Here is a 22,831-nt window from a genome sequence, read left to right as displayed (position 1 = left end):
AACACATGAAACAAATCTAAGCAAAGACGTTTTCCTCTGACAAACACTCATTCCTTCCTTTGCAACTTGCTGTTCTTCCATCTTTCTCAGTTCCCTTAGTTTCCAGTCTAATATCAATCAGACTGTGAGGTTCAAATATTCTCTCCCCTTTTCCCCAGGTTCTGTACTCCGAGATGAGTAGGAAGAGCTGGAAGCTTACTAAGGCTTCGCCCTCACCTAGACTTATTCCTGAGTGGAAGAATTTGAAATCCGCCATCCATGATATCTTGAAGGGCAGTGAGGTGATTTGTGGGAAAGCTATGCATGTGGTGGGCCTGAATGAATGATCTCTTGCTGCCCTGGGAGGATGGGGCTTGGGTAGGACATGAAAGCTTGGGATAGCTGAACAACTTCTGTGTTGGAACAATAGCATTAAGGGGCTGGAAAGATGGCCCAGCAGTTAAGAACATGTACTGCTCTTCCAGAGGACTGGAGTCCAGTTCCCAGAACCCATGCCAAATGGCTCCAAATTACCTGCAGTTCCATCTCAAAGACGTCCAACACGTCTGGTGCATACATGCACCTATTAACACACAGAGAAGCAGTATAATCCACTGGTGGACAGTCTTGACCTTGTTCAATGGATGAATCATGGCTTCATACGTGAAGGCACCCACAATACATGTGGCATGCACACATACATGTAATTTTGTTATTAAAGACAGGGTTTGTCTGTGTAGCCCTGGTTGTCCTGGAACTTGCTCTGTAGACCAGGCTGGCCTCAAGGTGCAGATCCACCTGCCTCTGCCTCCCAAGTGCTGGATTAAAGGCACGTGCCAGCATGCGATTAATTTAAAAGATTTAATAAAAATAGATCTTTAAAAAAGATGAGCTTATTAAGCTCTACATGGTGGGGCTTACCTGTCACCCCACTACTTGGGAGGCTGGTGTAGGATGGTTAGAAGCTCAAGAATGACCTGGGCTTCCTTGTGAGACTCTGCTTCAAAACATCCAGACAGGGCTGGGGAGGTGACTCAGTGGATAAGAGTATTGCTACTCTGCTAGAGGAACCAGGTTTGGATCCCAGGACCCAGATGGCTCACAACTGTGTATAACTCCAGCTCCAGAGGATTACGCCCTCTTCTGGCCTTTCTGGGTACTGCACACAAGTGTGGCACATGCATACAGGCAGACGAACCCCATGTGTATGAAATAAAAATAAATATTTTTAAAGTAAGAAGAGGGTCCAGCTGAGCCATAGAGCACGTATCTCGAATTCCCTGTAGAGTGGCTAGAGATGCAGGAGGCCTTAGATCCCACCTTTAGTATTGAAAATCAAATGCAAACAAAACCATGAAACTATCCCAACAACCATTCTCAACTAATCCCACAGTGTGTCTTCAATGAGCAAGTGCCAGCTGATTTTTCTCACGTCCTGATACTCTTTACTTTCAGGTTTACGAAGAAGTCAAGAAAAATGTGTCTGTCCTGAGTGACATGCCCCAGATTCTACACCACGAGTCTTATCATTTACAGAAAACGCCTTTCGTGAGCTTCTACTCGCTGGACACCAACTACGTTGTCGCCTTTAACTGGTTGGAACACCACGAGAAACAGACACATGTAAAGCTATTTAATTTTTTTTATACTTTTATTAGGTATTTTCCTCATTTACATTTCTAATACTATCCCAAAAGTTCCCCATACCCTCCCCCCACCACTCCCCTACCCACCCATTCCCACTTTTTGGCCCTGGCATTCCCCTGTACTGGGGCATATAAAGTTTGCAAGTCCAATGGGCCTCTCTTTCCAGTGATGGCCGACTAGGCCATCTTTTGATACATATGCAGCTAGGCTATTTAATTTTTTGCCTCTTCCTTTATAACGCAGCGCATAGGTCCTGTATCTAAAATGTCCTTGTTTCAGAATGAGATTCTGAATAAATTCATGTTATATTTCATCCATCCATCCATCCATCCATCCATCCAACCATCCATTCATTTATTCATCAAGTCAGGGTCTTTCTATATTTCTCACTTCAGACTCACTATGTAGTACAAGCTATACATACTGGGTGCAGGGACCACAGACCCACACACAACCCAGAAAATTAGTTTATTTTAATACCTGGCTCCATGTTCCAGATTGATCTAGATTAGTGACTCTTTTACACTGGTAACTCTCAGGCCCAAAGAATACATATTCACTCTTAAGTGGGCTGAAGGCCGACAAAAAAGGTCTTGAATCCAGGGCTTCTACCATAAATCCAGTGCCTAGTACTATGAAACCCCTAAAGCCAAATCCTTCCTTTGTCTACAAGAGGAGCCAGCCAGGCTTTTCCTTACAGCACATTCCCGGGAGATGCTTTGCTCCATGACCAAACTCTGCATTTTTCCATCCTCTTCTAGGCAGTCCTGTGGACCGAGGGGAAAGGCATAAAAGAGAAAAGGAAGGTCACGAAGATGAAATATCCCATGATGGATGATGTCCCGCCCATCACGGCGATGGTCCATGTGGCATCCTATTGCCTGTTAGTAGCTTATTGTGACGATATGCGCCTGAGGCTCTTTGGAGACCACCACCAGGAGTTCATAGCCCTGAGTACGGTGCCCTGTCATTTCTTCATCAGTTGTCTCTGCTATGACTCAGAAACTGAGGTGCTCTCTTCTGGTACTTTGGGAGCTGTGGTTACCTGGTTCATTGTAGCAAACGGCAAAGGCCTCCAGATGGCTCACAGAGTGGCCGTGAGTGGCCATGAGATGGTACAGGACTTGTACATGAGCACGAGCATGGGCTCCCTGGTAGCTTTGTGTGAGAGTGTAGTGAGAGTTTTTACTCACAATGCTCAAGGCCAGCTTAAAGAAGTGAAGACATTCACTCTCCGATCCGGTGGCTTCTCCCTTACCTGCTCCTGTGGCTGTGTGCCACAGAACACCTTCTATGCTGGAAACAAGAATGGAGAGGTCTACGCTTGGAATTTAGATGACAGTAAATTTCTCAATAGTTTCATGGCCCACCCCTCATCTGTGATATCCATCTACAGTCGGCCTGAGACCTACACCTTGTTCACGGCAGGCAGCGATGGCATGTTGAAGGAGTGGAACCTCACCTCTGGGAACTTGTTGAGGCAGCTTATTGTTGGCACAGATCTGCAGCAGCTGCAGTTTATTGACAGCAGCACGTTTTTCTGCCAGAACACGTCTAGTTTCTCCTTGTACTTACTGCCCCACTTTTACAATCTCTTCAACATCTGTGGCTCTGCCCCCCAGAAGATACAACGGGTCTTTTGTGGCCATAACTGTACTCGTATCCTGTGTGCCACAGAGGACAGTTTACTGCGCTTCCTGTCTCCAGTAACCGGGGACCTCCTCATTGTCACCTGGCCCCTGCTGGCCATGGATCAGGCTGTGGCTTGGGCCTATCACTCAGAGAGAGAGGAGCTCTTTGTGGCAATCGGCAGCTCGGAGCTGCTAGTGTTTGATGCCACACGTTCCCCATGTCCAGCCAAATATCTCTTGTGCACTTCAGAAAATTACAAAGACAAAATAAAATGCCTGGCTTATGGCGTGTCTCATCTGGTCGGCAGTAAAAAGGGGCTGATGTTCTGTGGGTACGAGAGCGGCATTGTGAGAATTCTATCCCAGGACTGTTCTACCAGGACAGAGAAGACTATTCACTCTGGGGCAGTGTTGGCGTTGTGTACACCGGAGGGTTCTGAAGAGAGTTCCTTGGTGTGTTCCTATGGTAAGGACAACTACATACGCCTCACAAAGGTGGTGCATGCAGAGAGGAGAATGGACCTGCAGCCCATGACTGAAATTGTCTGTGTGTGTCCCTTAAAACATGTGGTGCTCCTGCCAGGTTCTGTGGGTGCCATAACTGAACACTCCTGCTGGTTTCTCTGGCATTATCAAGATTCTACAAAGGCAGCGCTGTCGTCTAATACCATGGTGAGACACACGAACTCCCTGCATGAATGTGCTATCACTTCATTTGATGTCTGCCTCTCCCTGAAACTCTTTGTCACGGGAGCCACGGATGGATCAGTCAGGGTCTGGGACTTCCGTGGGAAACTCATAGCTCAGTTTGAATCTGAACTGCATTTTAGTTCACCCTGCTTCGCCAATAGTCGAGGTGACCTGCTCTTGACTTTCGACCAAAGCATCTACATAGTGTCCTGCCTAAAGCTGCTCCCCTTCAGTTACCTGATAAACCTAAACACTTTTACCTTCGAAGAAGATACGATAGAGACCCCAAGGCCCTTCCTTCCCAGCTTCTTCTTTCTGTTTGAATTGATATTTGTACCCAAATTCATGTACATGGAACAAAATGTTCAAGAGCTCCAGGGGCTAGAGACTCTTATCAACAAACGGGCCATTGCTTTTGATGACATTGTGCCTCATGTTGTAGAGGAGGGCAGACATACATCCACCACATCGCAAGAGAGAACTAGGTTGTACTTTGAGCAGGAAAAATTTGTTGATTTCTCCATATCTGACTCCAAGATAAAGTACTCCGATGCCGTCCCTGCTCAGTTAAAGGTACCTGCCTGGGATGGGCTGAACCCCTACCGATTACTCCAAGACTTCTTTGGCAAAGGGCAGAAATGGCCCTTCGCTCCAGATTGCTACATTCCTAACTCAGTGATCCGTGCCCGCCTTTGGCCTGATGGTACCCCAGTCTTCCTGCGCTATGATCTGTGTTTATCGTATGAAGAGGTGGCTGAGGAGGTACCTGAACCATTGAGACTCCACCCAGCGCCATCCCTGAGTCCAGACGATATGGAAATGCAAACTAGAAAACTGAAGGATGTATACCAGGAGCAGAAAAGAGAATCCTATGGCATTCTTGAAAGGATGTCCGATAAAAGCTGGATGGGAAAGAAATTTAGTGATGGAATTATAGAAAGTATGGTAGAGACCATTCTCAGCCTCACAGTTTTCTGTTCTACGGAAAAATACAAGAAATATTTCAATGCTCTGGCAGAGATCTTTATCACTCACCAAATCCCTTCAAGGATTCGTATTGAGACAGCCTGTCGCCTGCTCAAAGATATAACTCACTACAACGCCAGTATCCGGGAGCTGGCCTGGGAAATGCTAGAAAGGCTAGGCTTCATAAGCCAGGTTTTTACTGTTCCCCTGATCATGGGGTTGATGGACAGTGAGAAGGCTGTGCGGGCCAAGGTCGTACAACTTTTGTCCAAATACACAGGCATCCAAAGCAAGGCTATGCTGTTACATCAGCTAAGACAGCCGCATGTCTACCATCAATTGCAGTAAGTTGCACAGTGAGTCTCCCTTTTTATGGTTTCTCTTGAGCATCTGCTGTTTCCCCCCTTCACAGTTTTCATTTTCTGTCATTCCCCCCTCTGTTCTGCAATTCTGTTTTCCCTCAGTACTGTCCTGACTGCTTCTTACTACTGACTCATTTTCCCATCATCTCCTCACTTCTTTAAAACAGCACCCAGTACAGTAGTGCACACCTGTAATCCCAGCACTCAGGAAGATGAGGCAGGAGGATCATGAGTTTTAGACCATGTCTCAAAAAAAACAAAACAAAACAAGACAACAACAAAAAACCCCAAAGAGTTTTCAGGATTTAAGGCTACACATCTTCCAATCAAAAGGCAACCCATGCCACTATGACTATTCTATCTTGTTATTCTTTCTTTTTTTAATCTTCTTTTCTTTAAAATACTTATTTATTTAATGTATATGAATACACTGTTGCTGTCTTCAGACACACAGAAGAGGATATCAGATCCCATTACAGATGGTTGTGAGCCACCATGTGGTTGCTGGGAATTGAACTCAGGACCTCTGGTAGAGCAGTCAGTGCTCTTAACCCCTGAACCATCTCCCGAGCTTATTTCTTTTCTAATGTTAAACAAAAGTCTATTACACAAATGTTGTCACACAATTGGAGACTTCTCTACTTTGTGCATAGCTATTCTTCCTCCTGACAGAAAGACTGCTTGAAACCTCCTCATCTGGTGACACAGCGCTACAGTCCTGACCTTAACAGATAAGAGAAGAGCTTCCATGATTTCACCTGGAAGTAGGACACTGGTTCTATGGCTCTCATGCCCAGTAACAGGAATGTGCACGTATGTGTTTATCCAATAGCACAGGACAAATTATGTGTAGGCACGGATGACAACAATGCCAGCCAACATTATATAGTATGTTATGTAATACACTGTAAACATTAACAGATGGTTCTAGTGACCAGCCATTCCCTTCCCCCCTCATTTCCTTCAAATGGGTCCTCTCTGAAGTTATTGGAGGGGAAAGCTGCCAGTCACAGGTCATTGAGAAGGGCAAAGCTCTATTCTGGGAGTTAGAACACGCCACCCTCACACTCACTGCAGGGTTCTGTTCTTCCTTAGACATTTCTGTTACTATAGAACCTGCCCCCATCAGCATTCAGGAAAGCAGCTCTTGCAGCCTCTGTTGGATCGATGATTCCCCCTTTCAGCCAATTCACAAAATCACCAAGCATCATGTCATAGCCAACTTCTTAACCAATTCATTAGGTTTGCAAGGCAAAAGTACCTTAACCTGTTGAACCATCTGTTCGTTCATATTTAGTTTTAAACAATTTTTTGTTATTTATTTGTGTGTGTGTGTGATATGTGCAGGGCCTGTGGAGACATGAAGAGAGTGTCAAATACCCTGGACCTAGAGTTACCACCAACTTGGATACTGGAAATCAAACTCAGGTCCTCTGCAAGAGCAGCAACTGAGCCATCTCTCCAGCTCACTTAAATTTGCTTTTTGAACACATGGTCTCAAGTTCTATGGAGATGGCTTAGCAGACAGGGACACACAGGGACACATACTACTCTTGCAGAGGACCCAAGTCCAGTTTTCAACACGCACACAAGTTGGCTCACATCCTATATAGCTCCAGTTCCAGAGGACCCAACACTTCTGATCTCAGACACTTGTCCTCATTTGCACACACCCACACACAGATACATAGACAATAATAAAACGGGGCCTGGGAAGATGGCTCAGCAGTTCAGAGCACTGGCTGATCTTCCAGAGGACCTGGGTTTGATTCCCAGCACCCACATCCAGGGGATGCCACACCTTTACACTGACATGCATGCAGGCAAAACACCAATGTACATAAAACAAAAATGAATGAATGAATGAATGAATGAATAAATAAATAAATAACTTAAGCAAAAAAAAAGAAGGTACAGTTTAGCCTGGCAGTGGTGGTGCACACCTTTCATCCCAACACTTGGGAGGCAGAGGCAGGTAGCTCTCTGAGTTTGGAGCCAACCTGGACTACAGAGGGAGGACAGCCAGGGCTACACAGAGAAAAAACAATCAACCAATCAGTCAAACAAACAAACAAGCATTTCCCAGACTGGGAATAGTACGTATGACTTTAATTCCAGTACTTTGGAGACGGGCAGGTGACTCTCTGAGATCCTGAGCCCAGCCTGGTCTACAGAATTCTACATGAGTTTCCTAGAGCTTCATAGTGAGATCCTGCCCCAATAAACGTTAGTTTTTCTCATACAATGTATTTTGATGGTATTTGAGATGAGCTCATCTCAGATCCTCCTCATCTCCCTATCCCCCTACCCACATTCTTTCTCTCTCTTAAAACAGACAAAAAACAAAAAACAAAAACCAAAAAACAAAAATAAAGCCGGGTGTGGTGGCGCATGCCTTTAATCCCAGCACTCAAGAGGCAGAGGCAGGCAGATTTCTGAGTTCGAGGCCAGCCTGGTCTACAAAGTGAGTTCCAGGACAGCCAGGACTACACAGAGAAACCCTGTCTCCAAAAACCAAAACCAAACCAAACCAAACCAAAAAACCAAAAAACCAAAAACCAAAAACCAAAAACCAAAAACCAAAAACCAAAAACCAAAAACCAAAAACCAAAACCCAAACCCAAACCCAAACCAAACTAACCAACCAAACAAAAAAAAAAAAAACCAAAAAATTAAGACAAAAAAAAAAAAAAAAGGAAAGGAAAGGAAAGAAAAGAAAAGAAAAGAAAAGAAAAGAAAAGAAAAGAAGAAATCATGGAGTTTTGTGTTGGCCAGCTACTCCTGGCCACAGTGGCCTGCTCTGCAGTGTGTTTGGTATGTCCAGTGACACTCAAGTGGAGGAGGCTGATTTTGCCCTCTCCCAGTAGGTATCTGTTGCAAATAGCTTCTTGATTAGGGGTGGGACCTCATGTCCATGACTTCCCTTAGTGCTGGGATCCATCTGGCTTGCACCTATGGAGGTCTATGCATGCTGCACAATATCTGTGAATTCATTTGTGTATTAGACCTGTTGTGCCTGGAAGACGCTGTTTGCTTGGAGGGACCCAGACCCTCTGGCTCTTACCATCTTTCTGCCTCTTCTTCCACAGAGATCTCTGAGCCTTGGCCTGGAAGGGAGGGCTTTGATGAAGATATCCCATTTAGAACTGAGTGCTCCAAAGTCCCTTCCTTTCTGCATATTGACCAGTTGTGAGTCTCTGTGCTAATTTCCATCTACTGCAAGAATGATGTTCTCTTGATGAGGGCTGAGGGAGACACAGATCTATGCACATAACAACATGTCATTAGGAATCATTTTATTGCTATGTTCCTTTACCAGAATAATTAATAGTAGGTTTTCCTCTAGGCCCATGACCTGCTGAGTCTCAGGTTCTTGGCTGCTTTAACATCAAGGGTCAGTTTCATCTTATGAAGCAAGCCTTAAATCCCATCGAAAAGTGGTTGGTTACTCCCACAATGTTTTGCCACTAATATGGCGATGTATCTTGCAGATAGGTCCCTGTTGAAGGTCATAGGGTTTGTAGCTGGTTGACATTGATGATTATCGTTCTCTGGTAGCATACAGAGTACCTTCTTAGGACCATGACTGCTAGTCAGTAGGGATGGAGCTTCTAATTGGGTACCGGTTCTTCTCCATGTTCTAGTCACGTGTTTCTTCAGCAGTATGGCTTGACCATCAGGCTGTGGAGAACAACAAATAACCTGGGCAATATTTTGTGATGTTTGGGGAGATCCATGGGGTCCCTTTGGCCAATGACTTGACAAGATATAACCCATTCCTGGCACTGGAGGTTTTACTTAGAGGGATGTCTGGCTGGGATATCCTCTCCCCCGTTATATGATGACTCCACTTAAATTCCTTTCATATATGTATATAGTTTAGGAAGTTTCTATAATAGCAGATTTCTCACCAATTTTTCTTTTTTTTTTTTAATTAGATATTTTCTTTAAGTTTCAAGTGTTATCCCCTTTCCTAGTTTCTCCTCCAAAAATCCCCTTTCCTCTTCCCCTTCCCCCTGCTCCACAACCCACCCACTCCTACTTCCTGGACCAGGCATTCCCCTGCACTGGGGCATAGAACCTTCACAGGACCAAGGGCCTCTCCTCCCATTGATGACCAACTAGGCCGTCCTCTGCTACATATGCAGCTAGAGCCATGAGTCCCTCTGTGTGTTTTCTGTGATTGGTGGTTTAGTCCCAGGGAGCTCTGGGGTTACCGGTTAGTTCATATTGTTGTTCCTCCTGGGGGGCTGCAAAATTGAAGCCCTAGGTGGCTCTCAACCTTCCTAATGCTTCAGCCCTTTAATACAGTTCTTCATGGTGTGTTGACTCCCAACTGTAAAATTATCTCATTGCTACTTCATAATTGAAACGTTGCTACTGTTACAAATCATAATGTAAATATCTGATATGCAACCCCAAAGGGGTCAGGACACACAGGTTGAGACCACTAGCCTAGAGGGAGCAGAAGGAAGGACTGTTGAGGGAGAATAAACATAGATAAAAAACAAAGATTAGCAGAGACACCCCCGCCCCCAGGATTAATATCCCAGGAGCCTTGCTGCTGGACTGCTCTCTCATCACCAGGACAAAGGGCAATGCTTCTGAGTCTAGAATATGCAGGGGAAAGGGCTATTTTGTATGGTCTAGAGAATGATTCATGATAGCCATTCTTTTGGTTTTGAATGATTGGGTTTAAGTAAATAGTACGCAAAGGTAAAAGAATGAATCACAAATAGCAGGTGGAGTCAGTGGGCGTATATTAAAGCACCATCACACTGGGCGCTACAACACAGCCAACAGCAACTACTGAAGTAGTCCAATTAGGAAAAATAAATAAAAGATAGCACAGAATCGTGAGTGTATAAATGTCCTGCAGAAATCCACTGGGGAAGTTCTGCTGAGGCAGCCATCTGGAGCTCTGGACTAAGAGTCCTAGGCAGTGCAGAGTCCCCTTGGGTATGGTTTCCAAGTCAATGAACAAGTAGCAGCAGATAGATGACATCGTTCACTTGGAGACCACTCCCATCTAGCAGAAACAGACCGAGGAAGCCTTGAAACTGTTATGCTGGAGTCCTGATCCGGACTTTCACAGCCCAGAGCCTTCTCTCCAGAGTTGAGCTTCTGCTCTCCTTCTTACCACGGGCATTTTGTCCGATGGAGCAAATACTAGCCTCAGTCGGAAACAGTTCATCTTCCAGCTGTTCTCAAGGGCACAGTGCTGTTAATACCCTTGGCTCTCACTGGCTTTCACTGGCTGTGCAATGCTTCATTGGACTTCACTTCATAGAGAGAAACACTCCAAAGAACTTCTTGTGGTATTCCGGCTATTTCTTGCTGCTTCAGCTGACTCATGCTGATTCAGTGGAGCCTTCCAGTTTCTGCTGGATTGTGCCACCTGTACTGATTCATGTTTGGTGTTTGCTATTGAATTGAAGTGCTGGTATCCTGACAACAAAAATTGGAATCACCATAAGGAACTACTTCTAAACAGGTCTACAACACCCTTTTCCTATTAACTTTCTTTTCCCCCTACCTCTGGTGGGGGCTAGAAGGAAGGTTGAAGCATTCAAGAACTCTAGATATAAAGTATGTTTAGAAAAATTTAAACCTAGAGCACCCTGTGGTCCATTGCTTCAAGTGTCTCAGGGAGCCTTGGACATGCGTTTCCATTACTTGGTTGCCAATATTAACCCCCAACTTCAAAGATATGATCACATAGATGATTTCTTCACAATGTGTTGATTTCAGAGGCAGTGGTGGCAAGCAATGTGACTTTTCCTTGGAACTTCATTGTCATGAGAAGTGCTTTGCATGTCATAACCTACTATTTCCTTGTTCCTTCTAATTTCTGAAGACAAAAGATTAAAAGGATAGATATAGAGATAAAAGTTTAAGCTGATGAGATAGCTTAGATGGTATAAGTGGCTTTTGGCAAGCTTGAGGAACTCCATTCTGTACACAGGGACCAACATGGCTGGAGTTGAGAACTGACTCCCCAGAGTTGATCCTTGTCCTCCATACATATAGCAGCTGACATGTGGACATATTCAGAAAAAAATGTAATAAACAATAAAATTTTTTCTGAAGATACTTGATAATTAAAACAAACAAACAACCCCCCAAACACATGCTCTTAATGTATTGTGCTTTTCAGAGAAAGCTCTGGATTTGGATGAACAAATAGATACATCTACCCTGACAGCTCTGACAGCACTCCCCTTGAGGAAGCCTGCTGTCTTCCTGGTGATATGGTGGGCCACAGAAAGCTGGAAAAAGCACAAGAACTAGGGGAGCTCCTTCTAACTTGTACTCAAGAAGGACAATTCATGAATGAAACCTTGTAGGCAAACAGCATCAAGCCACCCAGGTGTTCCTTAATCACTGTTATCTGCCAGACCCACAGCCTTACTCTTCTAAAGATTTACTTATGTGTATGAGTGCTTTTCATGTATGTAAGTGTGTGCAGCATGTGTATGCTTCATGTCCATGGAGGATAGAAGAAGGTATCTAACCCCTGGGACTGGATTTTAAAGATGGTTGTGAGCTGTCAGACGGGTGCTGGCAACTGAACACAGGCCGATTGTAAAAGCAGCCAGTGCCTTTGAACTGCTGAGCCATTTCTCCAGCCTGGACAGTCTTGTTTTTAACCTTTGCGTATCCACATTTCAAGATAAATTATTCAAGCTGGGCATGGTGGTACATGCTTTGTAATTGTGCCTTTGCGAGACTGAGGTAGATGGATAAAGAAATTGAGAGCACCCTGGACTGTCCATAAAGATACTGCCTCAAAAAAGAGCCAAATACTATGGGGAAGGAAAGGAAGAAAAAAGAAAGTAAGAGAGAAAGAGAGAGAGAGAGAGAGAGAGAGAGAGAGAGAGAGAGAGAGAGAGAGAGAGAGAGAGGAAGAGAGGAAGAGAGGAAGAGAGGAAGAGAGGAAGAGAGGAAGAAAGGAAGAAAAAAGAAAGGAAGGAAGGAACAAAGAAAGAAAGGAAGGAAAGAAGGAAGGAAGGAAGGAAGGAAGGAAGGAAGGAAGGAAGGAAGGAAGGAAGAATCAGCATAGGCTGAAGATTTGGAAACCCAGGGGTCCCAGAAGATCTGCTCTATGATATGTTTAGGTTTGGGGGTGTGATATTGACAGACCCTAAGCATCTTTGTGATTGTTTTAATAGTTTTGGCCCCCACAGACTCTTTTGTTTAAGGGCTTGGCCATAGAGAATGACACATTAGGAGGTATGGCCTTATTGGGGTGGGTGTTGCCTTGTTGAAGGAGGTGCATCACTGTTTAAGTGGGCTTTGAGGTCTCCTATGCTCAAGCTCTACCCAGTGTGGAATCAGAGTCTTCTCCTGGCTGCCTTCAGATCAAGATGTGGAACTCTCAGCTTCTTCTCCAGCACCATTTCTGATTACCATGAAACCATGCTTTCTGTCATGATAATAATGGACTGAACCTGTGAATCTGTAAGCCAGCCTCCATTAAATGTCCTTCATAAGACTTGCCTTGGTCATGGTGTTTCTTCACAGCAAGGAAGTGGACAATCTTCTTCAGAGGAAATCTTACAATGATCTTCTGCATTGCTTCACTAACCCACTGGGCTGTGTGTAGACTACACAGCTCAGTGCATTAATGGAACAATTTGTCTCGGGTTATACTTTAATTCCTTGAAGTGAGCTTTATCACATTCTTGCTGTCGGGCATCATGAAGGAGCAGTTACAGTCATTTAACCCTGAAATCCTCAATCATGCCTATAACCCTAGCACCTGGGAGCCATGGGCAGGATGGTCTGGAGTTTATGAGACCCTGTCTCAAAAAACCAAACAACACCACCTACCACAAACCCAACCCAAACCAAAACCACCTACCCCCAAAACTCTACAACCAGCCAAAAATGATAAATTACTGAGACTCTCTTAGGCAAGTATGGTAACACACTCTTGAAGTCACAGCCATTAGGAGCTTCAGTAGAGGGAATCACACTTGAGGCTAACTTGGGCTACTTTTAGTTCAGGCATAGACATTCTAAAAACTAAAACAAAACAAACCACCAACCAAACAACGAACCCTGCACTCTCTCTCTCTCTGTGTCCCTTTGCTCTGTCCTTTACTGCCAAGAGGGACTGATTTGTCTGAGTGGCTTTGAGGACTTAAAAGGATCTCTTTTCCAGATTTTCATGGGGCCAAAAGAATATTTCTCCTTTGCACTCATTCCTCTCTGCTTTCCCCATGTTCTACTTCAGCCTACTCTGCTCTGGATGGCCCCACCTCTGCCTCTTCCACTCTGCTTCGATAATTTTTCTACCCCCCTTATTCTATTATTCTCTTCTTCTATTTTCTTTTACTTTCTATTCTCTTCTCTCTTGTTAATTTTGAAAATGTTTTTAAAGATTTATTTTTCTTTTATGTGTGTGTGAGTATTTTGCCTGCATGAGTGTGTGTGTGTGTGTGTGTGTGTGTATGTGTGCAGTGCTTGCAGAAACGAGAAGCCCCTGGAACTAGAGTTACAGACAGTTGTGAGCCACCATGTGGGTTCAGGGAACCAAACTCAGGTCCTCTGGAAGAGCAGCCAGTGCTCTTAAGAGCAAAACTCCTCTCTCTCTCTCTCTCTCTCTCTCTCTCTCCTCTCTCTCTCCTCTCTCTCTCTCTTCTCTCTCTCTCTTCTCTCTCTCTCTCTCTCTCTCTCTCCCCCCCCTCTCTCTCTCTCTCTCTCTCATTTTCTTTCTATTTCTTTTTTTATTTTCTTCAAGACCAGATCTCACTGTGTACCCTGGCTATCCTGGAACTCACTCTGTAGACTAGACTGGCCTCAAACTCACAGAGATCCTGCCTCTGCCTCTGGAGTGCTGGAACTAAAGGCGTGCACTAAGGCCACTGCCACCACCAGCCCCACACCTTCTTTCAAAATGTTGTCTTACCCACTGCTCAGAATTGTCTTCCTTTCTTCATTACATTTATAGCGAAGAAGTGGCAGATGATTTTTCTCTAAGTGACATACTGAAGGTTCAGGAACATGACTTGCAGGACCTGCGTGGCTGCATAAAGGAGCGGCTAAATGAAGACCTGAGCTTGTCAAACAGAGCTGGCTCCCTTCGCTTTTCTATTGATTTGGAGAAGGACCTGGAGATGGCTGTCAAGGAATCACTTATGTCTGTTCCAGGCTCTAAAATGGTTGATGGGCTGAAGAAAAGAAGGAAACACATTCAGAACAAGACCAGGAAGATTGGTATTTATGGGATGGTCATGGGGTGATGGGTGGGACCTATCTGGGGCTAGTAAGGCAAAGGGACATAAAAAGCAGCCCAGTGAAGTGGGAGGGTCTGGCTCACAGAAAGCAGTCTCCCCAAGCAAGCTCCCCAGAAACAAATGCCAAGGTCAAAGCATGGATAAAACCATTTATAAACTCGAATGCATCAGTCCTCTCTGCCTTAGTAGCTCTACTTAAAGTTCACTAAACTAGCTATCACAGAAAACCTCACAACCTCCACAGTTTCTTACTATTTTTCTCCAAATATCCCACAGTTAGAAGAACCCTGAAGATATCCAAGAGAAGCAAAAAGACAGACTTGCAAAAGGAGATTTTAGAGATTGCAGCTGAACCAAGAAAGGGCAGGAGAATCGTGCAAGTTGACACCAAGGATGGTTCCCTAATGCCAGAGCTTCCTCTCCACTCTGACAAAATCCGCGAAGAAACCCAGGAAGCAACAGAAGTCACAGAGGAATTAGTAGACAAAGGAGTCTTAGGAGTCAGAGGGGCTTTGGGAGTCAAAAGAGCCTTGGGAGTCAAAGGAGCCTTGGCAGCCAAAAAAGCCTTGGGAATCAAAGAGGCCTTGGGAGCTGAAGAGATCTTGGGAGCCAAAGAGGCCTTGGAAGATGAAGAGGCCTTGGAAGAAGAGGCCTTGGCAACCCTGGGAGCCACAGACAAGGATGTGGCCCTTAAGCCAAAAACCCAGACTTACTTTAAGAAGCCTTGGAAAACGGAAAAAGAAAACATAGCACAAGAGGAGTCAAAAGAGGGTACTTCAGAAGCACTTAGAAAACTCCAAAAGAAATTACCACCTCCTACTGAGCTAGACAAAGACATGGGGATTAAAAAAAGTCGTGGAATAGGAGGGACTCCTGGGCGTACGATCTCTCGCCAAGAGAGGAAGTCTTGGCGAGAGGATATTTGCCACCTTGTCACTTCAAGAATAGCAACTTCTCATCCAGGGATGGAAAGGGATCTGGGGAAAGAACTGGAGGACTTCGCTGATATGGTGCTTACTGACCAACCCAGCTGGGATTTCTTCACAGACCTATGTCCCTGGAGAAGGGTCTCATATAAACAACCATCAGAACCTGAGGCAGCCAAGCAGGAACGACCTGTCCGTAAAAGAAAGGTGCCTAAAAGAGCTATCAAGGGGGAAGTAACAACAGCTGCAGATCAAGAGGGAATAAGCACTCAGAAGAAACGTGATATTTCTTCAAAAGACAAGACAAAGAAGACAGATATCTTAGACAGTCAGGAGATCTTAGAGAAAAAGAAGCCTAAAGTGACAGCAAGAAAACAAGGCGAAAGAAAACAGGAAATAATTGAAGACAAAAAGGAGTTGACAAAGCTGGAAGAGAAAAAGAGGTTGATAAAGTTCAATGAAACAAAGGAGAAGGGGAAGTTAGTCATAGAGGAAAAGCAACCAACCAGTCCAGAGAAGGAACCAGAGAAGGAGAAATTAATCACAAAGAAAGAGAGATCAGTGCAACCAGAGCAAAAAACAAAGGAGAAGGAAAAGTTAAAGTTAATCACAGAGGAAGAGAAGTCAATCCGTCCAGAGGAGGAACCAGAGGAGGAACCAGAGGAGGAACCAGAGGAGGAACCAGAGGAGGGACCAGAGGAGGAACCAGAGGAGGAACCAGAGGAGGAACCAGAGGAGGGACCAGAGGAGGAACCAGAGGAGGAACCAGAGGGGGAAACAAAGGAGGAGAAGAGGAAGTTAATCACAGCAAAAATGAAACCAACCCGTCCAGAGGAGGAAACAAAGAAGGGGAAGAAGAAGTTAATCCCATCAGAAAGGAAACCAACCCACCCAGAGAAGGAAACAAAGGAGAAGTTAATCACTCCAGAAGAGGAATCAGCCAGTTCAGAGGGGGAACCAGAGAAGGAGACAAGGAAGTTAATCACAGCAAAGATGAAACCAACCCGTCCAGAGGAGGAAACAAAGAAGGAGAAGGGGAAGTTAATCCTACCGGAAGAGGAATCAGCCACTTTAGAGGAGGAACCAGAGAAGGAGAGGAAGTTAATTACAGCAAAAATGAAACCAACCCGTCCAGAGGAGGAAACAAAGAAGGAGGAGGGGAAGTTAATCCCATCAGAAAGGAAACCAACCCACCCAGAAGAGGAAACAAAGGAGAAGAAGGGGAAGTTAATCCCATTGGAAGAGAAACCAGCCACTTTAGGGGAGGATCCAGAGAAGGAGAAGAGGAAGTTAATTACAGCAAAAATGAAACCAACCCGTCCAGAGGAGGAAACAAAGAAGGAGAAGGGGAAACTAGCCCCATCAGAAAGGAAACCAACCAGCCCAGAGGAGGAAACAAAGAAGGAGAAGGGGAAATTAACCCCATCAGAAAGGAAACCAACCAGCCCAGAGGAGGAAACAAAGAAGGAGAAGGGGAAATTAACCCCATCAGAAAGGAAACCAACCAGCCCAGAGGAGACACTGACATATGACGAAGAAACATCTTATGCCTCACAAAAGCCATTAACTATGTTTAAGCAGATATCACTTAAAGAAGAAAGGGGAGTAATTAGAAAAGAGGAGAAACAGAAACAGCTTAGTAAAGAAAAGAAGAGAGAACTGATGATGGATGAAAAGACATCAACCTATCCAGTGGCACCAGAGAAAACAATACAAGCAGACTCCCAAAAGGAATTAACTACGAAAGATGTGAAGACAGCTCCAGAAGAAAAGAAACTGCAGAGACAAGAGAAGAAACCACATAGAGAAAAAAGGAAAACACTCACTGAAGAAAGGACATCAACCCTTGAGAAGAGAAAGGAGCCATTGGAAAAGACAATGGAAGCGCACAAGGAGGACACGAGGGACAGGCAACACAGGACGCTGTTACTAGTGAGGAAGAAGGAAAAGGAAAAGGGAAAGGAAAAGGAAAAGAGGGAGCTGGGAATGGACAAGGGGGAGTTGGCTAGGGAAGGAAAGGAACTGATTCAGGATATAGAGGGAAAAGTTGGGAAATGGGGGAAACAAGCCCAGGGAAAGAGGCTACAAAGCTGGGAATTAAAGAGAACGGAGGAGGAGGAGGAAGAGGAGGAGGAGGAGGAAGACTACTGGGAATTGCGTATGCAGGACCATTCTCTAGAAGAGATGTCATCTGAGATAGAGAGTGAGGAAATACCGGAAATGGTGAGTTTGACAGAGCAAGATGATATATTGGCTCAAAAGAAAGACTGGTCTGCAAAAGAAAAGAAAAAAAAGGATAGATTTGTCAGGGCAAAGGATGAAAAACAGCAGGAAGACTGGCAAGAGCTGGAGCTGGGGCAAGAGCAGAAAGAGGAAGAGAAAGCCAAGGAGAAAAAACACTTAGCTCAGGAAAGCCAGAAACGGGATCTAGAAGAAAAGAAATATTATGAGAAAATGAGGAAACTATTCCCCAAGTATATACCCAGAGAGAATCAGGGAAGAAAAGCCCAGCCAATAAAGAGAAAAGCTTGGAAAAGGGCGCAGACGAGTGAGGGAGATAGGAGAACATCTTGGGGAATAGAGAAAAGGAAGCTAGCAAGGAAAGAAGAGGACAGGGAGGAAAGTGAAGGAAAGGGGGAGGAGGAGAGGAAGGAGAAGGGGAAGGAGGAAAGGAAGGAGAAGGGGAAGGAGGAGAGGAAGGAGAAGGGGAAGGAGGAGAGGAAGGAGAAGGAAATGAGGAAGCAGGAGAGAAAGGAGAAGGGGAAGGAGAAGGGGGAGGAGGAGAGGAAGGAGAAGGGGGAACAGGAGAGGAAGGAAAGGGAAATGAGGAAGCAAGAGAGAAAGGAGGAGAAGGAAATGAGGAAACAGAAGCAAGCAGCTGAGGAAGAAAAGAGATGGAGATCAGAGGAAGAACAACCAATCATTCTAAGAGGAATACCGTATCAGAGAGAGAAGGGCGAGCCAGAAAAAACAAAAATTCAGCCAAGAGAGAAAACAACACCAGTTCCAGAGGGGGAGACAACACAGGAGCCATGGGCTACAGGCAAAAGGAAACATCCTAAGAAAAAGGAAGTGATGGTTCTAAAAGGCAAGGACGTATTTTCAGGAAGAAAAGAGAGGCCAATTCTACAAGATAAGAAAGGGAGATTACAGAGTAAGAAAGAGGAAAGTCAGTTCCAGGAAGAGGAGGATGAAGAGGAGGCAGAGGAGGCGGAGGAGGAGAAAAAAGAGATCAAACATAAAAAGCAGTTGGTTCGGGAAGAAAAGAAAGTGATGTTTATGAAAGAGAGTCATCTGAAAGCCAAGGAAAGATTGAGGTTAGGAAAGGAGAAGACAGAAATAACCCAAATAGAAGAACAAAGTAAGAAAAAGCCAGGTAAATTGTCCCAGCAAGAGAGGAAATTATCCAGTGGGATCAAGCAGAAACATGTTGCTCAGTACTGGAGAAAAACCCGAGAGGAAAGAAAGCCACCAGTTAAGGAGCAGGCTGTGGAAAGCAGGGTTCTTCTTAAAGAGATAGAAGTTGGGGCCAAGGACAAGCGTGGGGTAATTGGGAAGCAAATGTTGAAGACCCTGGCTGGCATGTTTAGAGCACTAAGTTCAAAGAAGACAGATATGCTGGAAGAAGAGAGGCTATCCATTATGAGAATTTATGACCATGAGGGGGAACTGCTTAAGAAACAGGAGTTGGAAACTGAAGAAGAGAGAGAGCAGGCTGAGGAAGAAGGTGATGTGGTGACAGAGGAAGGCCAGTTGGAAGAGGACTACAGGCTGTTAGAGGAGTACAAAGAGGGTTTCCTGGATAAAACTCAGGTAGAGACACTGCTGAAAAGGGTCCAGGAGGCAGAGCTCTTAGGGCAAAGTCAACTAGTAGAGCTTCTCAAACACTTTGAGGTGGGAAAGCTGGAAAAGATCCAGCTGAAGAGGCTGCTAGAGAGTATCAGAGAATGGGTTGAGGAAGAAATGGAGGAAGGCATGACTCACCCCGAAGAAGCAGAGGTGACTGAGGAGGAGAAGAAAAAGGAGAGCCTGGAGGAAGAGGAGGAAGCTGTGCCCACGAAAAAGGGGAGGTATCTGAAGGAGAAGGTCAGTTTTGGTGACGAGGACTCACAGAAACTGATTGAGGAACAGAGGAAAAGGAGGCTTATCCTAAAAAGGAAACGAGAAAAGAGGTTGGTCGAGAAGAAAAAGAGGCTGCGTGCACAGAAAGGCCTGGGTAAAGAGAAGCAGAAGGAGCAGTTCATCCAGGAGGAGTTGGGGCACCCTGGAGAAGAGGACAAGGACAGGGAACTAGAGGAAGGGATTCCCAGTGAAGAAGAGAGCCTGGCCCAGGAAAGCCTGAGAGAGGCAGTCCAAAGTGGAAAAATTCAGATCAAGGAAAGCCAGAAAAAGAAAAGGCCAGTTGAGGAAAGGCTAAGGGGTGAGGAATGGAGTCTTGGTGAAGGGCAGAGCCCAAGTGAACTGTTGAGTCTCAGTGAATACGAGAGTCTCAGTACAGAGGAACTGAGTCTCAGTGAAGAAGAAAGCCTGAGTGAGAAGGAGGAGGGGGAGGAGGAGAAGGTTAGGAAGAAGAAAGAGAAGGAAAGGAAGAAAGAAAGAAAGAGGAGGAAGAAGAAAAGAGAAAGGAAGAAGAAGGAATGGGAGGAGAGGAAGAAGCAATGGGAGGGGAGCAGGAAGGAATGGGAGAAGAGGAAGGAATGGGAGGAGAGGAAGGAAGGGGAGGGCTGGATGAAGGAAGGGGAGGAGAGGAAGAAGGAAGGGAAGGGCTGGAAGAAGGAAGAGGAGGGAAGGAAGAAGGAAGAGGAGGGAAGGAAGAAGGAAGAGGAGGGGAGGAAGAAAAAAGAGGGCTGGAAGGAGGAAGAGGAGGGGAGAGAGATGGCAAAAAAGAGGACATTTAAAAAGATGCTTTTAGAAAAGGAAAGAGCGATTAAATTCGGTGCAGTTTTCTCCAAACAACCAATAGGAGTTGAGAGTCTTGTTGAGGAGAAGGAGGGAGTTGCTGGATGGCAAACACTTCTGAGGGATGAGGGCTTGCTTGAAGAGGAGAGTGACTCTAGATTCATGGATGAAAGTCACTTAATAGAACCCCAGATGTTCCCACAGGGGAAATTGCAACTATTCCTAAAAGAATTGAAAAAAAGATGGGAGAATAGATTTCTTGAAGCAGACTCTGGGGACAGTTCACAGAGAAGACAAGAGACAGGAATTTTGGAGGAAGACAGGAAGCATTTTTCACAAGCTAGAGGAACTGGCTTAAAGACTCAAATCCCAGAGTGGCACCACAGACCAAAGCTAGAATTACCCATTATCCTACAACCACAAAAGCCTAAAGGTGACAAGTTGAATTGGATCTTGCAGAATCAAGACATTCCACTGGAGAAAACTAGTTATCAGGCTGTACCTCTAACCCCCACCTCTTCCCCTAAAAGGTCAACTGAAAGATATCCAAGCCCAGTATATACAGAGACACTGGAAGCAGGAGAACATGTTTCCAAGGAGAGTTACCATCAACTGCACCAGTACCTTGGAGACTTGTCTTCTTGTAGCTACTGGGAAGGGAAACATCTTTCCACACTGAAGGCCATTGTTCAGCACCTACAGCTGAGTGGAGACTTAAGGCAAACTCCGCAGCCCAGTAAAAACACTTTTAGTCCGACACACTTAAAAGTGACCTCTCCAATTAAAAGAAAAGAGGAGTGGCAAACATTACCCTCTGTCCCTGAACTGAAGATAATTTCAGCTGCCCAAGCTCAGAAACAAGAAGCCTTCCGCTTGGATCATTTGGCCAAGGCTTACAGGGAAAAGCTGGCTCAGCAGCTCTCAACTGCCATCAAGGGCACCGAGCACCTTTATCCAACTGGAAGGGATGTTCTCAGAGATGACTATCCCATTATGGATAGAAAGTCCCTGGCCTTGATGTTCAAAGACTTCCCAGACTCAAGAAAAAGGATAGAGATCCCCACATTTTCCAAGAGAAGGAAGAAAGTGCCTAAACCTGAACCATTGTTACCACTGATCACCAGGAGAACTACAGACTTAAAGGAGGCAAATTGGCAACTCTTCAATGAGTCACATAGAAGCGCCCGTAGGCAGCAGTTATTGGATTCTCTCAAAGAGATTGAGACGCAACAATTTTACCCTGCCCAAAGAGACATTCTCACTGGGGCCCATGTATCTGTAGATAGACAAACGTTGGCACTGCTGCTTCAAAAGGAACTCAAAGCATTAAAGAAGAAAAGCAGGTACCCCAAACTGGGCAAATTGAAGAAGACAACGGCAATCTCAGAGGAGAAAGAAGCACTACCCTCATGGGACACATTTGTGGCGCTCTACCATGTTCTGCGGATGCTACAGCAGCGGTATGCTAAAGACAGGGCTACTTGGATGGAAAACTTTTACCAGCTCATGGACCTATACCATCTTAAGTCACCCCGAATCCAGAGGTTACTGCTGCAACTGCTACTGAGCCGAGAAACTCAACCCCACGAGCTTGTCTCTAAAGAGACTCTGAAGGCCTTGGAGCTAGTGCCTGGGGAGAGGCTGTTCTATCATCTGGTTTGTGGTGGCTCCTGTACCCCTGATCATTCCCTTAAGTTCTGGAATGTGATACCCCTCTCTGGGCAGAACAGAGTGGATACTGCTCAACCTGTGGGTATTGCCCACTATGGGTTTCTAGCACTTGCTTGGAAAAGCTTACCACAAACCAATCCATACTTGGTCAAGAAGCTGCCTAGCCCTGCCCCTAATACTCACTGATGGGACCTACTATTAGGACTTTGAAATTATGGAAATGATTAAAGCAGATTTTAAGCCTCCGGACCTGATTCCTATATCAGGAAGGGAGCTGCCTAAGGACTCATCTCCATTCAACTGCTGTGTACTGATTAAAATGCCATTCTTCATTTATAACAAATACTGTTTCTTTTTCTTCAAACCTAGAATCTTCAAACTTAGAAAAGTGGCCAGAGGAAAAGGTTACCCTTTCTGTCAAGGGGATCAGTTGTTTTTCAGTTAATGAAGCATATACATTCCTCTGTGGGCAGGAGCCAATATCTGCTTCCTTTAAATCTGTCCTAGACTGTTTACCCCCCATTTTGATTAATATTTATTATACTCAGAGGGCTATGGGAAATTTATCTATGTAGCATAAATAGAGAAATCGGGCAGCTGATTAATTTTGTCTCTTCATAAACTTCCATCTTAACTAACGTTCTAAACATCTCTAAGCCTTGCTGTCTTTGTTTATGTAACAGGATGGGGGGAGGTTATAGAATGAAATAGTAGTTAATGATTTATTTTCACTTATGTGTGTCTGTGTGAATGCCATGTGTTTGGGTACCCATGAAGGGCAGGAACGGGTGGTGAGTCCCCTGGAGCTAGAGATATAG

At 45.0% G+C, this 22,831-nt stretch overlaps 1 protein-coding gene across 1 annotated transcript; it reads left to right on the top strand.

The window, feature by feature from the left end:
* The first annotated feature begins 173 nt into the window (after positions 1-173).
* On the top strand, positions 174-22,199 carry LOC147003352 (uncharacterized). Its single transcript, XM_085842468.1, has 10 exons — positions 174-281; positions 1,435-1,602; positions 2,388-5,257; positions 14,232-14,497; positions 14,794-14,981; positions 15,153-18,066; positions 18,123-18,185; positions 18,286-18,539; positions 18,663-19,974; positions 20,299-22,199. Exons 1-10 carry the CDS (start codon positions 174-176, stop codon positions 22,197-22,199), a joined length of 10,044 nt encoding a protein of 3,347 aa, XP_085698594.1.
* Positions 22,200-22,831: the final 632 nt, after the last annotated feature.

This window comes from Mus caroli, unplaced genomic scaffold (genome assembly GCF_978045245.1).
Source record: "Mus caroli unplaced genomic scaffold, Mus_caroli_1 scaffold_8, whole genome shotgun sequence".
NCBI classification, from domain to species: domain Eukaryota; kingdom Metazoa; phylum Chordata; class Mammalia; order Rodentia; family Muridae; genus Mus; species Mus caroli.
This window is presented reverse-complemented; position numbering and strand designations above follow the sequence as displayed.